The sequence below is a fragment of the Anticarsia gemmatalis genome, chromosome 1 (assembly GCF_050436995.1).
Source record: "Anticarsia gemmatalis isolate Benzon Research Colony breed Stoneville strain chromosome 1, ilAntGemm2 primary, whole genome shotgun sequence".
NCBI lineage: Eukaryota > Metazoa > Arthropoda > Insecta > Lepidoptera > Erebidae > Anticarsia > Anticarsia gemmatalis.
This window is the reverse complement of record NC_134745.1, coordinates 13,665,039-13,677,819: the sequence shown is the minus strand read 5'-3', so window position 1 is coordinate 13,677,819 and position 12,781 is coordinate 13,665,039. Positions and strand designations below refer to the sequence as shown.

The 12,781-nt window shown below is 33.3% G+C and overlaps 1 protein-coding gene across 4 annotated transcripts in view; it reads left to right on the top strand.

The window, feature by feature from the left end:
• Positions 1–12,781, top strand: part of nAChRalpha6 (nicotinic acetylcholine receptor alpha6) — a 125,913-nt gene that overhangs the window by 74,757 nt on the left and 38,375 nt on the right. For all 4 annotated transcript variants that reach the window (XM_076120997.1, XM_076120979.1, XM_076121006.1 and 1 more), the window contains exon 2: positions 6,400–6,539. In XM_076120997.1, the coding sequence (XP_075977112.1) occupies positions 6,400–6,539 (140 nt within the window). The remainder of the gene's footprint in view (positions 1–6,399; positions 6,540–12,781) is intronic.

Below are 12,781 nucleotides of genomic sequence, written 5' to 3'. Positions count from 1 at the left end.
GATCAAATGAAACTATCGGTGAAGGAAACTGTTTGGTATGTGATTACTTACTATGTGTTACCACAATTACTATCACCGTATATAGCGATTTTATTTTCATTGTTTACTCTTGACAAATAAATACATAGGGTTATCTGATACCAAAATTGACTGACTCCGTGGCGCAGTGGTTTAGGTCGCCACGCTATTGCGTCGTGAGTTCTATTCCCACACGGAACAATTATTTGTGCAATCCACAAATAATTGCTCTCTTTTGCATATTTATCGCGCTCAAAAAATGTTGGTCGAATGTCTCTTTGTTCACGTCATCAACCAACTACTTAGAAAAAAGGTCTCAAAGACAATTCTATCTCCTGTTTTGTATGATTTCGTTATCAAAATTCACAATCACCTGATTGTCTGCGACAGTTTCCAAAGAATCGAAGCTAAGAATATAAAGACACGTATTAAAAGTATTTTCATTAATGTCATACAATATTTTAACCACGGAACCAACATTATTTTTGCGGTAAAATTAAAGTTGCATATTCACCAACGAAACATAATTGCGTTCCATTTTAAAATATGACAAGTGCATTCCAGAAAAAAAAAGTAAATTAAAAAGCAGTTCGTAAATCAGATTTCGTGACCACAATATTTTTCTTTGCAAAATATAAATATGTGATATTATTTCTGCTCTCATTTTAACATTCGTTTGCTTATATTGAAAAAGTACTTAACACCACTCAGTCATTTCACTCATTTCCCGGCGAATCATGTTGCCAATTGAATAATAAAATATTTTTTACAGTGGCAATGATGGCGGGTATAATTTTAGGGGCTTTATTATAATGTATTTGAGTGGTTGTGCTGTTTACGATATTTTTATAAGCACACTTGATATTTTGTTCGAATGTTACGGTTTTGCGTTTTAACAGGCTATCGAAACGTGAATTTGATTGCTATTTATAAGTATTTATTAAAAAGGACAAAATGTATTCAAGATTTCTGGTATCGTTTTGATATAAAACATTTTTCAACTGTATTATCATGAACGAAACTTTAAAACTATTTATTACACCATCTATATAACAATGTTGATGACGTATAGTAAATAAATTGCATTAAAACATACCTACTTATTTCCACAATTTGCTATTCAAAATCGATGATATTTCGATCTATTAAAATCGACAAGACGCTTCTTTGCCTGCAACGCCAGTTCCACCTAAAACACTGTAAATTTTTAAGGCATCACCAATCAAAAATGTACTATCCTCTCCGAAAATCACACATGCTGGCCGCTTGCAGTTTATTCAATATAACCTTACCGAAGTACATCGCACTTACTTTACAGGGTTGTTAGTTATATTTGCTGTTGCTAGTAAGTTTATGACCACAAGTTGTTTGGTACATTGAAAATAAACTATGATATTACGATGATAAGGAAGAGGTGTAAAAGTAGTAAGAGTTATAAGTTGGATTAAGTATGCGAGTGTTGTTTGGCCAAGAATGTTTGCTAATGTAAGTAAAAGTCATAGGCGTATGTGGTTTGGGGCTGTAGTGGCTAAGATTTAGCTATTTTCTATGGTGCTAAAAAGATCCTCACACAGTTTTTGATAATCGCTATTAAATAGTAATTGTGTCTGTTTATACTTATACATCTAGCTTCTAAATTGTTGTTTGTATGATTTTTCACATTTCCGCGACAATCAATCGAATTTTGAGCGGGTATTCTTCTTAAAAAAGTTATTTTTAAAGTACTTTTTAAATGTCAAACTTTCGATAGACAATAGTACTGACTGTAGACAAACTCGCTACAGTACGATCATGAATCTTTAACCAGAACTCCACGGAACAACAACAAATAAAAAAAACATACCCAGTTGTCTGTCTCATTGAAATAAAGCCGGTATTCTTCCTCTAAATTCAGCGGCCCTACCACGGGTGGTAGCGTTAATCCTTGAATGGATTAACTACTACGACCGCACCGCGCCACGCAGATACACAATTTACTTTATTTTACTTTACTACATAGTTTTTAAGTCTGGATTTGCTTTTCAAATGTTAGCCTTTTCCTGGTATTTGAATAGTTGATGTTGATGATAGTAGTTGATGATAGTTCAATGGGGACTGAATTTGATTTAAAAGGTTTGAATCCACATAATTCTTGGGCTTGGAGCCCCAAATGTTAAGAATTTTCCTTCAGAAATTAATTTGGTGTTAGTCAGCTAGCTTCGGGGGCTGGGCTCCGTGCCCAGGAAACTATTTTGATGATTCGAGAATTGCTACTTTTTTATCTTTTACGGGTGGACTATAAAAATCATAGAATGGCCGAATATGTATGAAATAATGGACTTATGCATTCATAATAATGTTGTGTTGAATCCCGTGTAGCTTTATACATATAATTAATTCGTTAATAAACATATAACGCGAAAAAGTGTTAAAAATTTCTTTACGTAAAAATATTTTGCCAGTGGCGGTCAATCCAGCCACTTATATAAACCTACATTTCCATACCTTTAGGCTACTATATTCCCCACAGAATTCGATATATCACTCTATATATTTGTATTTGCTTTAACCAGTATCTCTAATACTAAATGTTATTAGTCTTCTAGTAATGGTATAATCAGATTTCAGCTAATTCGATATTCGCCTGACATACATATTTGTGTTACGTGTACGTTCTCCTCTACGAATATTAGTTTAGGATGTATTTCTATTTATGACTAATGGAGATGGTTCTTAGTCCGAAAATCGTAGTATTTTTGTATTAAAGATCAGTGATTTGTTAGTTTGTATGCCATTTTTGTCTTATCATTTATCAACAGAATAAACATGTGTGTTAGGTTTTCGTTAGATCTTGGTTTCTGAATATTATTGTCAAAATTTTCACAGGACAATTTAAATTAATGTATTACATAAATCTAAAATCAAATTTGGCTGAATAGTCACTGTCTGCCTACCACCTAAGGAAATAACTTAGAAGATATACAATCGTTTTATATTTGTGAATAGCTACTAAAATATCATAGCCTTAATATACAATAGTTTTTACGTATTAAAGATGCCTCTATAATGTTACCTCTATCAATATCAAACGCCTTAAAATCCGTGTCTAAGCTATATCTAAGACAGTCTCACGAGGCAGAGCGTGTGATATTGGTGTTAGTGTAACGTGTGTTTAACAAGCCGTGCTATACAATTACACTCGGGCCTTAAGATAGTTACCTGTTTATGTACCGTGTACGTTTACTGTAGAACATTATTTAGCTATAATATTTTAGAATATAAACTGAGAAATTTTAAAACTTAAGGAGTTGGTTTAATACAAATATGGTTTCCATATTTAGTAGGAACGAAATTGGCCAGATTTTAATTTTGTTAGTATTTTTGGCACAAATATGTAGATACCTGTTTCGAAATACGAGAACGCATCGCTGTTTGATGTCAAGTGACCAAGATTCTGTACCTCGATTCTCTACCACTATCGACTACCGACAACCGGCTAGCTATCGAATTTTGACATTTAGAATGTACTGCCAAAATGTTTCCTACGACACCCGTCAGAGGCGCTGTTAAATTTCTCGATGACAGTTCGATTGTCGGTAGTCGATAGTAGAAGAGAATCGAGGCACTGTTGTTTTTTAATTTCAAAACTTCGATCTAACTTCACTTCAGCATAGATTATATCCTAAATTGTTTGAAAAACATATTTTGACTATCTATTAAATTGAAACGCTGAACTATAAAATAAAATGCTAACACCGCAATATTCGCTGATTGAAAACACAAATGAATAAATCTCGTAGGTACCCAGTTCCAGACATTACTCGTACCATAAACTTTATATTATTTTCCTTCTATGTGAGCAAATCGTAAAAACAAAAACACGTAAACAGGCAGCCAGTTAAAAGTTTTGCAAATCCATTATGGCGAGGAGTAAACAAAATAAATGACTGAATTCTGACCGCCACGGCCTTGTTTCTGCTTTAATGATTTTTTTGTTTATTTTACTCTTAATTAGTATTTGTTTTAGGTATATTTTTAAGCTGCCTAATTACATGAAAAGTAAGTTGTCTGTAAAAGAACATAAGTCATTTATGCCAAGCAATTTTTTTAGATAGGCCGAATTTAATTTTTCTATACAGTACTAAAAGCCGTAACTCTTCTATAGTTTGTCAAAAGTTGCTGACACATTTTTTTAAATATACAGAGCTGAACGAGACATCGACGGTTCGGCAACTGTTGTGTAAACCTCAAAGAAATTAGTCTCAGGAAAGAATGTGACATGATCAATTTAAATAACATTTTGTTTCACTTTAAAAAAGAAAAGAACGAAAGGTAATTAGATTACTAAAACAAACGTATTTGTTAATACCATCTCTTTCTTATAACAAATTCATGAGAGGGACAGAAAACTCAGCCTATTTATAGCCATTACATTTAAGAGTCCTCAGCTTAAAGCAGATTTATGTAAGAACGAACAAGATTCATAGCAGCTAAAAAAACTATTAGACCATACTAAAACCCGAGACCTAAAACCGATTTTTCACGAAGCAGAGAGACATAAATCTATCCTTTTCTTACGCACTAATCCGGTGGTACGAGTGTGTTATACTTGTCACACTCTAGCCTTTATACATCAAGTATAAGAGCATTGTAAGCCGCTAAAATGAGTGTTTATTGCTGATCCTTCGAGCCGGACTCTTGTGGGCATTACGTGTATTGGGAAAATGAACTTTATGTCGTTGAATTAAGAGTGGTCGATATGCCTATTACAGTACAGGTGCGTGGCTTATCTAGCCGTTACTCTTGTGCCAAATGTATCGTAGTTGTGTTCGGAACTACAGGGATTTGTCCAATTTGTTGTGAAAAATATGGTCTGTGTTGCTCTTAATTCTTTTTGCCTCGTAAATTATTGTGTGCCTTTGTTCGGTGGGTTAATATTTTCATTATGTGTAGGTCGATTAATAGAGCGTTTTTGTTGATGAAATGGTAGTAATGTCTATAATATTTCTTGTATAGTTGGGATCGAAATATGAATCCTTTGGCTTGCCCATACGCGTAAGCAATATGTTTTTATATTCACTCTCAAACAACAGAACAACTTAAACAACCGTATCATGTTGGATTCTAAAACGAAGCTTTTTTAAAGGATGCTTGGTATGGATTAAAATATGGATCAGTTATATTACATACTTTTACTTTTCTGATGTATTTAGTTCTATGTCAATAGAATATACATATCAGAAAACACAAACCACTTCATACATTCATAAACCATCAGATTGCATACAAACTGCAAATAACTTACTTACGAAACACGAAGCCCATACATTGTACCAAATACTTGAAGGAAAGTCTTAGAAAAACACCCAAAATCTCTACACAGTGATACTTTGTTGTAGTAAACGGGTGATATTCTGATAAATATTTATATCTACTGAATATATTTACGATAAGTGATTTCCATATACATGTCCTACGTTACAAGGGAAAGATTCCGATTTGTTATTGAACTAAGTTGTGTTTACTTATGGCCGCAGAGTAAATTGAATCTTATATCTAAGAAGGTAAAGTGGACTTTCGTAAAACACCTCAGCTCTTACCACAGACTTTAGTGTTTGAAAATTAATAAAATTGAAATTTTTCGAGCTCATATTTGGCTTTGTTTTCGCAAATATTGTTTTAGTAAGGTCTAAAGCACATTACTGTTTTTGTTTTAATAAAATACTCTTGAATTTGTGCCTTTACAGTTTATTTTAGAAAAAAATCTGTATCTAAAGATCAACTATTTCAGTCACGTCTTTTGAGATAACAAAATCGCAGTAAAGCGGGTCCCAAGAGGCGATGTTTGCTTTTCAAATATTTTCTTCTAAATTCTGTGTGATTTTTCAACAACAGTAGTAGTGCTTTAGACCACAATTTTAACTAAGGTGAATTTTGCTAAGGGTTGATTGCACCAAGTAATTATAAGGGTAACTGACATAGCAAGCGTGGGTGCGTGGTGCAGTGATTTTAGTCACCATGTCGCTGCCATTGCTGGCAAACCAACGTTTGACTTCCCATACTGGGACATGGACTGGACCTATTAGTATTTTTCTAACCCATACTGTCCTACTGCTGGGCAAGGGTCTTCTCTTAAACGAGGGGTTAGATCTTGAATCCACCACGCTGACCAAGAGCAGGTTGGGTTAGCTATTTGTATGACTACAAAAAATACTTAAGGTTATTATATTTTATATATAAATACTTAAGGTTATAAGGCATTTTATGTCTGTTTTGTGTTTGTAAAAGACAAAAAGAAACACATAGCGCGGAACTAGCCCAAAAACTTAAATTACCTAGTGCAATTCACCAAAAAGTTACCCAATTTTTAAGGTATATCCTAACCTGTCTCTTTTATTCCAGTATCGGAGCAAGGTCCCCACGAGAAGCGTCTTCTGAACGCTTTGTTGGCATCGTACAACACGCTGGAGAGGCCAGTGGCAAACGAGAGCGAGCCTCTCGAGGTCCGGTTCGGATTGACGCTGCAACAGATTATTGATGTGGTGAGTCTGTTTGATTACTGGCTGTTGTGTTGAGGGACTTTTGTGTTTTATGATTTTTTATATAAATATGGGAGTTTTTTGGAGGTGTAGTTATAGGGAATTTGAGTTAAGTGACAGTAAGGTAAACTTATGGTAAATATGAAGGCCGCATTTTATAATTTGTTGTTAGGGTTGATCCATATTTTATAAAAATGTAGATAGTAAAATATTGTTTACCTGATAGTTCGTAAAAATACAGTTATTTATTGTCCGTAGAGATTTGATAGCAAAATTTTGAAACGGCTATGAGTTAGCAATTTAAAACAAGGCATTTTTAATTATTATAATAAGATTGGATAATCCAATGTAAACACATAATTTCATGTATACGAGTTATATTATACATTAATTCTTCTAATCTCTAAACACAAGTAATCATTTCGAGAATCTGTAGTAGAGTACATTATCCCAATTTTATTTTAGGGTCAGACCAAATAGGAGCGTTTAATACTCGACTAGAAACCCAGGCCATTTAGCTAGGAGTCTGCAATAATCCCGGGAGAAAACCGCTATTTATGCAGTAATTTTGCCGTGAAAACACCACTTTTATACGGGTATTAAAACGTCAAAGGGATTTCAGTGTTCCCGGACATGACGGGTGGTGACAGTTTGCGGTCACGATGTCAAAAATTGACACTTGTGAATGGCTTCTCCGGCGGCCATTGTTGTTGAATGTAGTAAGGGAATTTGGTACCCTTTTTGTGATTTTAACAATAGGTGTAGCAAGTTTTTTAATTGTTTAGGTGCAGTCTTATTGGGTAATGAAGGCCGGTTGGGATTTTAAGTGGTTGATAGTTAAGAGCTACAAGGGTATATATATTTTAACCGAAATATTATGATTAAATTTGAGTTTTAGGTGTTTTTCATATTTAGATAAAGAACTTTATTTGTCTAGATGACATCTTAATAAGTCACTTTGTAACTGGCCGATTTTTTAAGGTAGAGTTATTTTTTGTTTGTTGATAAATTGAAGTTTTGTAAAAGTCAAGTATCATTACATTTGGAGAGGCCGTTTACAGTGATGATGATTTTATTCAAAAGTCTTTTAAGTTATCAAATAATTAACTTGATTCTATTTATTGCGTTTTTTATGTTGCCCTCAACACAACAATACCATTTTATTTATGTGTTTATTCCCACTACGCCCACATTAGTCTTAAAACATAATCTCCAATCCATCGCTCCTTTCACAAAGTTGAAATCTGCGTTGTTTCAAACAAAACGAGTAATGAACATCGTTTTGTATTCCAAATCACAATGTAAGGCTATGAAAATGTTTATTTTCAAAATATACCAGCGAATAACAGGGCACGTTCAAATACAGTTGAATTTAACTTTATTTGTTTAGATTCCTCGAGTTTGGAGAAGCATAAAATTATAATACATTTGCAAGTTTTGGATAAATAATAATATTTTATGTTATTACAACATGAGCTTTGTTGAGATAGAATATGAACGGTTTTAGTTAATATGCTTTATGATTTCACTGTGTTTTTACTTATGTATATATTTAAGATTCATAAAAATATCAAATCCAGCCAAATGTGGATCTTTTTTTCAAGTTAATAGGCTACAATTGTTTAAATAAAATGTAGTAGATCTATAATTTGTTTCTTAAGGGGCATGTGAGGTAAAACCCTAACTTGCACTATGCAAACGTGGTGGAATCATAGCCCTCCGCCATTTGGGAGAATATCCTCGCTTAAGCACTTCAAAAAGCAAAAATATACGGATCAAGTTGCAGATAGATAAGTAAATAAAAAAATTAAAAAACGGAAAGAAATATCAGGTCACCAAGCGCAGTGCAAGTGCATCAGAATCTTGCCATAAATGCTTGAATGTAATTCACTCGAGAACAACATGTCTCGCGTCATGTTCTAAATAATAAAGTCATGCTTGGCAACGTTTAAGTTTACTAGGAGTTTAACGTCATGCTCGGTATCTTTATACTCGGTGATATAAGTTGAAATGAATGGAGGTTTTATTATGCCGCAGTATTTAAAGCAAGATGATATTTGAAAATTGCTCGCGTGACTTATTTATTGTTATAGTTTCAGTTTCAAGCATTTGACTTCAAACTTATATAAACTTAAAAGAACAGTTCCGGAATCAGATGAACGTTTCATTTTTTTAACTTTTATATTATTTGGAGTTTCAGTTAAATATTTAATTTCAAAACCGTCACATTATATTCCCACTAGATATGACACATGGTATTCAATTTATAATTCAATAATAAAGCTCAATTGAACGACACTACAAATTAGATTGAAACTCCAATGAACTCTCTAGAGCAAAGACTGGGATAAAACTGGTAAGACAAAGAGAGTCTTCAATCCCTTAAGACGCAAAACTTATTGAAAAAAGTCACGTTAGAAAATACATTTTGAGTATTTGAGTTATTGATAGTGTGTCAAAAATTGCAAATGGTGATAATGTCTTGGGTTTAAGATTGGTATGAAATAATGACGTTATGTTGAACCCTATAAAGTTTCATTTTTGAAATAACACTGCTATATGTTGATTAACAATGGCAATAAAATAACAAATATAAAGTAAATAATTTTACACTCAGTAAGTTACAGAGTAGCTGTCAGTATTTCTGGAATGAATTACTGAATAGCGCCCCTAGTGTTTATTAAAGGAACTAATTTGTGTTAAGTCATATTAAATGTCAAATATTTGAACAGAAAATATACAATAAATTATTATTATTATTTTATTATAAGCCTGTATCGTCCCACTGCTGGGCAAAGGCCTACCCTATTTCGATTTCCGATTTCCACTGTAGCCTATCTCCGGCGGTCTGATACCATTCATACAATAAATAGTATTAAAAAATCACACAGTTGATGACTACTTCTAGATTATATTGAATTAAATAAAAGCAACTATTTTACTAAAAATTTTACATGAAAGTATCAAAACTATTATTCCTACTGTAGCCAAGTTCATCACAACTCAATATCAAGTAAACCTAATCCTCCTAAACCAAAACTAATTATACCGTTGTCGGTCAGTTTACGAGTCAAAAGGTGTAACGGGTTTCCACAAACATCGTAACGTTAACGATTACGTTACGTTTACGTCCCGATAACGTTAATAGCTCCTTGGGAGTGAAGGTTACGGTATAAACACTAAACCGTTAGTGAAATACCGGGGCATTATTACTTAGAGCAATTATGGGACCACGTGATGTTTATGAGAAAACAGGAGAGTGAAAATATGGATTGCTAATATCACTACTATGTACTTACCGAAACTGTTGGCAGTAAGAAATACACCTTCGTTTAGAAATACGCCATTTATAATGTTTGTCCCATGTAATGAGGGACGATCCTATAGCCACGTGTCCATTGTAGGGCACAGTACCAGACTGTAAATAGAGAAATATTCAAATATAAATTAGGAAAGACCAATAGCACTTTATTGATGGGAGTATTGAACCCGATACCTCTTGTTCAGCAGTCGTGTGCACTAACGCCCATACCACAGAGACAGTCAGACTAGGAGTAGACAACCCCTGCATTCTTTGTGTGTGTGTTAAAAGCAAACACGTCGTCACAAAAAAATGGTGTTTGTTTGTCAAAGTTCTCGAAAATATTAAATTTATTCTTAGTGCTAGAGTTATCTAATAGGAAACTATGTTGTAAAAATCTGGATGCGGAATCCTAAAATTTAAGCGCGATTTGCGATTTCTGTTTGTTGATCACGCTTTACAGTACACAGTTTTTGTTTTTTGATTTTGAAACCACTCGGTGGGCTTTTGATTTAAACTTTCGACGTAAAAATCAAACCTACCAATTTTTCCCGCAAAATTTCTAGTATTTGGACACGAAATTTTAGTGAAAACAATAGTTTTTTATTCGTAGAATCGTAAAAAATATAACAATAGAAAATATACAGATTTTCGTTTCATATTTTTCTATAAAAAGTTATTGTATGAATCCCGTGCATAAAAGCTTTTTTGAAACTTGATACTTCTGTATATTTCAACCAATACAAATTTTAATACTGTCTACCTATCCGTGGGAATATATGGGGATTTATGTATTTAAATTTAAAACACGAGTTAAATCGCGTTGTTTAAAAAAGCAGTGTGAAAGCCTAACAGCTCAAACAAGGGTAATTTTTTACAAACTTGATCAATGATCATCCCTGTAACTATAGAACTTTAGTACACACTTAAGATTTAAGTACACATATATCGAAAAGCTTTGGTTTTCTTCTTAGGTTTTATCACGTTTCATTACCCCTCACTAGATAGACCACGATATTACTAGTACTTGTTTGTTTACCGACTAATACTCGAAGCACACATATCATTTCGTAAATGGCTCATTCACTTCGAAATGTTCGGTATATTTTTAATTACATTTTGACTGTAACGCACAAGAATCAGCATGTTAATTGTGTATATCAGTTGAATGCTTATGAACGTCAATTTGACAGGCAAAATATAGTACATTGCTACTTTTTAGTGAGCTAATGATCACCATCTTCCTGGGAAAAGAACAATGTAGAGCATAGTGGCTATTGCATTGCCTCTACTTGTCATCGGCTTGATGACGATCAGGTGTGACCCGGAGGTCAACAGACCATAAACGCGACGTCACTCTATCTAATAGTCCAGTTAATCGTATTTTACTGCTTTAGGGTGCTTGTTTAGGGGTGATTGAAGCCAAAGAAGATTAAGTGCTCTTATTAGAATTTTAGGGAACTACTTTGATAATTAATTTTAAATATCATATTCTCAATATAAAAGCGATATGATGTACGAAGTGCAGAAATAGTTATGAACCAATTCGCTTTGTTATATGATAACATTATAAAAACGTATATTTGAGGACGCAAAAAAATCGTTCACTCATTGGATATGTGTACTCCAAGCTTAATGCTTATCTCACGGTTATCTCTTTTGATTAGGGTTTAGTATCTAGGTATAAGATTGGCCACAATCTTAGATACGGTATTATTTATTTAGGTAGTACTGGTCAATTGTTTGGAAAGCAATTGGCATTTAATAAAAACAATCGGAGAAAGAAACTATTTCTGGATTGTTGAATATGATATGACTAAACTTACATATTTCTATTGATTATGAATTTTTTAATGGTTTGGATTTAGATAAGTATTTTTTACGGTCTTTCAATGTACATCTTGCATCAGACTTGGACTTGCTGTCCACGAACAGGCCATTTGTTATTACTATCTAAGAAATTTATTCCAAGGACAACTTTCTTTTGTAACAATTAATTTGTAATACTGTAATTTTCTAATCACAATTTGTCTAATAAAAACTGAAAATGAGCGATTTTGGGTCCATTTTTGTTTAAACAAACGATAAAATTATTTCTTTTAGGATCCTTTATAAGTAAAAGAACGAATTGAATACAATAAACATCTCTATTAGAGTTCAACAAGTCGATACTGAATTAAAAACCTCAGCACGACAGCGCGAACAAGATTGGCGTACGTTCAAATATGCGGCTCGGAAACGTTTCCAAAATCAACTGTAGGAAATTGAAATATCTGCCTGAAAAAATCCTTTGAACATGAAAAAAAGTATTTGAAGCTTTTACAGGATGTACGGAGTGTAGAAATGGGTCAAGGCATTGAGAATTTGGGAAGTCGTTTTGTTTTGTGTGTTGTGAACAAGAGGTGGTTAAGTTTAGAGACTAGGTTACTATTGATAGTTGAGTATGGAGGAGAAATTGTAGTTAAAAGGGTAAAATAAATGTAGCGGTAGCTTTTAAAAAATATTTTTATGCAAATGTTAAAGGCCATCAAACAAACAAAACGCATTCTGTGATCTCGTTAATAAATTTTTTGTTTTACTTGGGAATCGAATCTGTACTTTTTTATGTAATTGATTTATTCATTGTTTATTTCATCTCTGTCTACCCCTAAGCGAAGAAGAAGCTAGTATGTACGTATGTATGTATGCAGTTATGAACAGTATGACAGAGCTATGTATTTACGTATGTATGTACGTATAATATAAACGCAGTAACAAAACCAATAATAAACAAAAACATATCATTCCAATCATCAAATTATTCCGGCAGTTATCTCCCAACACTCCCATCGAACAATCGTCACTGGAATTCCATTTGAAACTGTACAAAATTCTAGCAGAAACAAAAAGAATCGCGCGGAACAAAGTACGAGTGCCTTAGGCGTGCCATCGCAAGTTAGGCTCT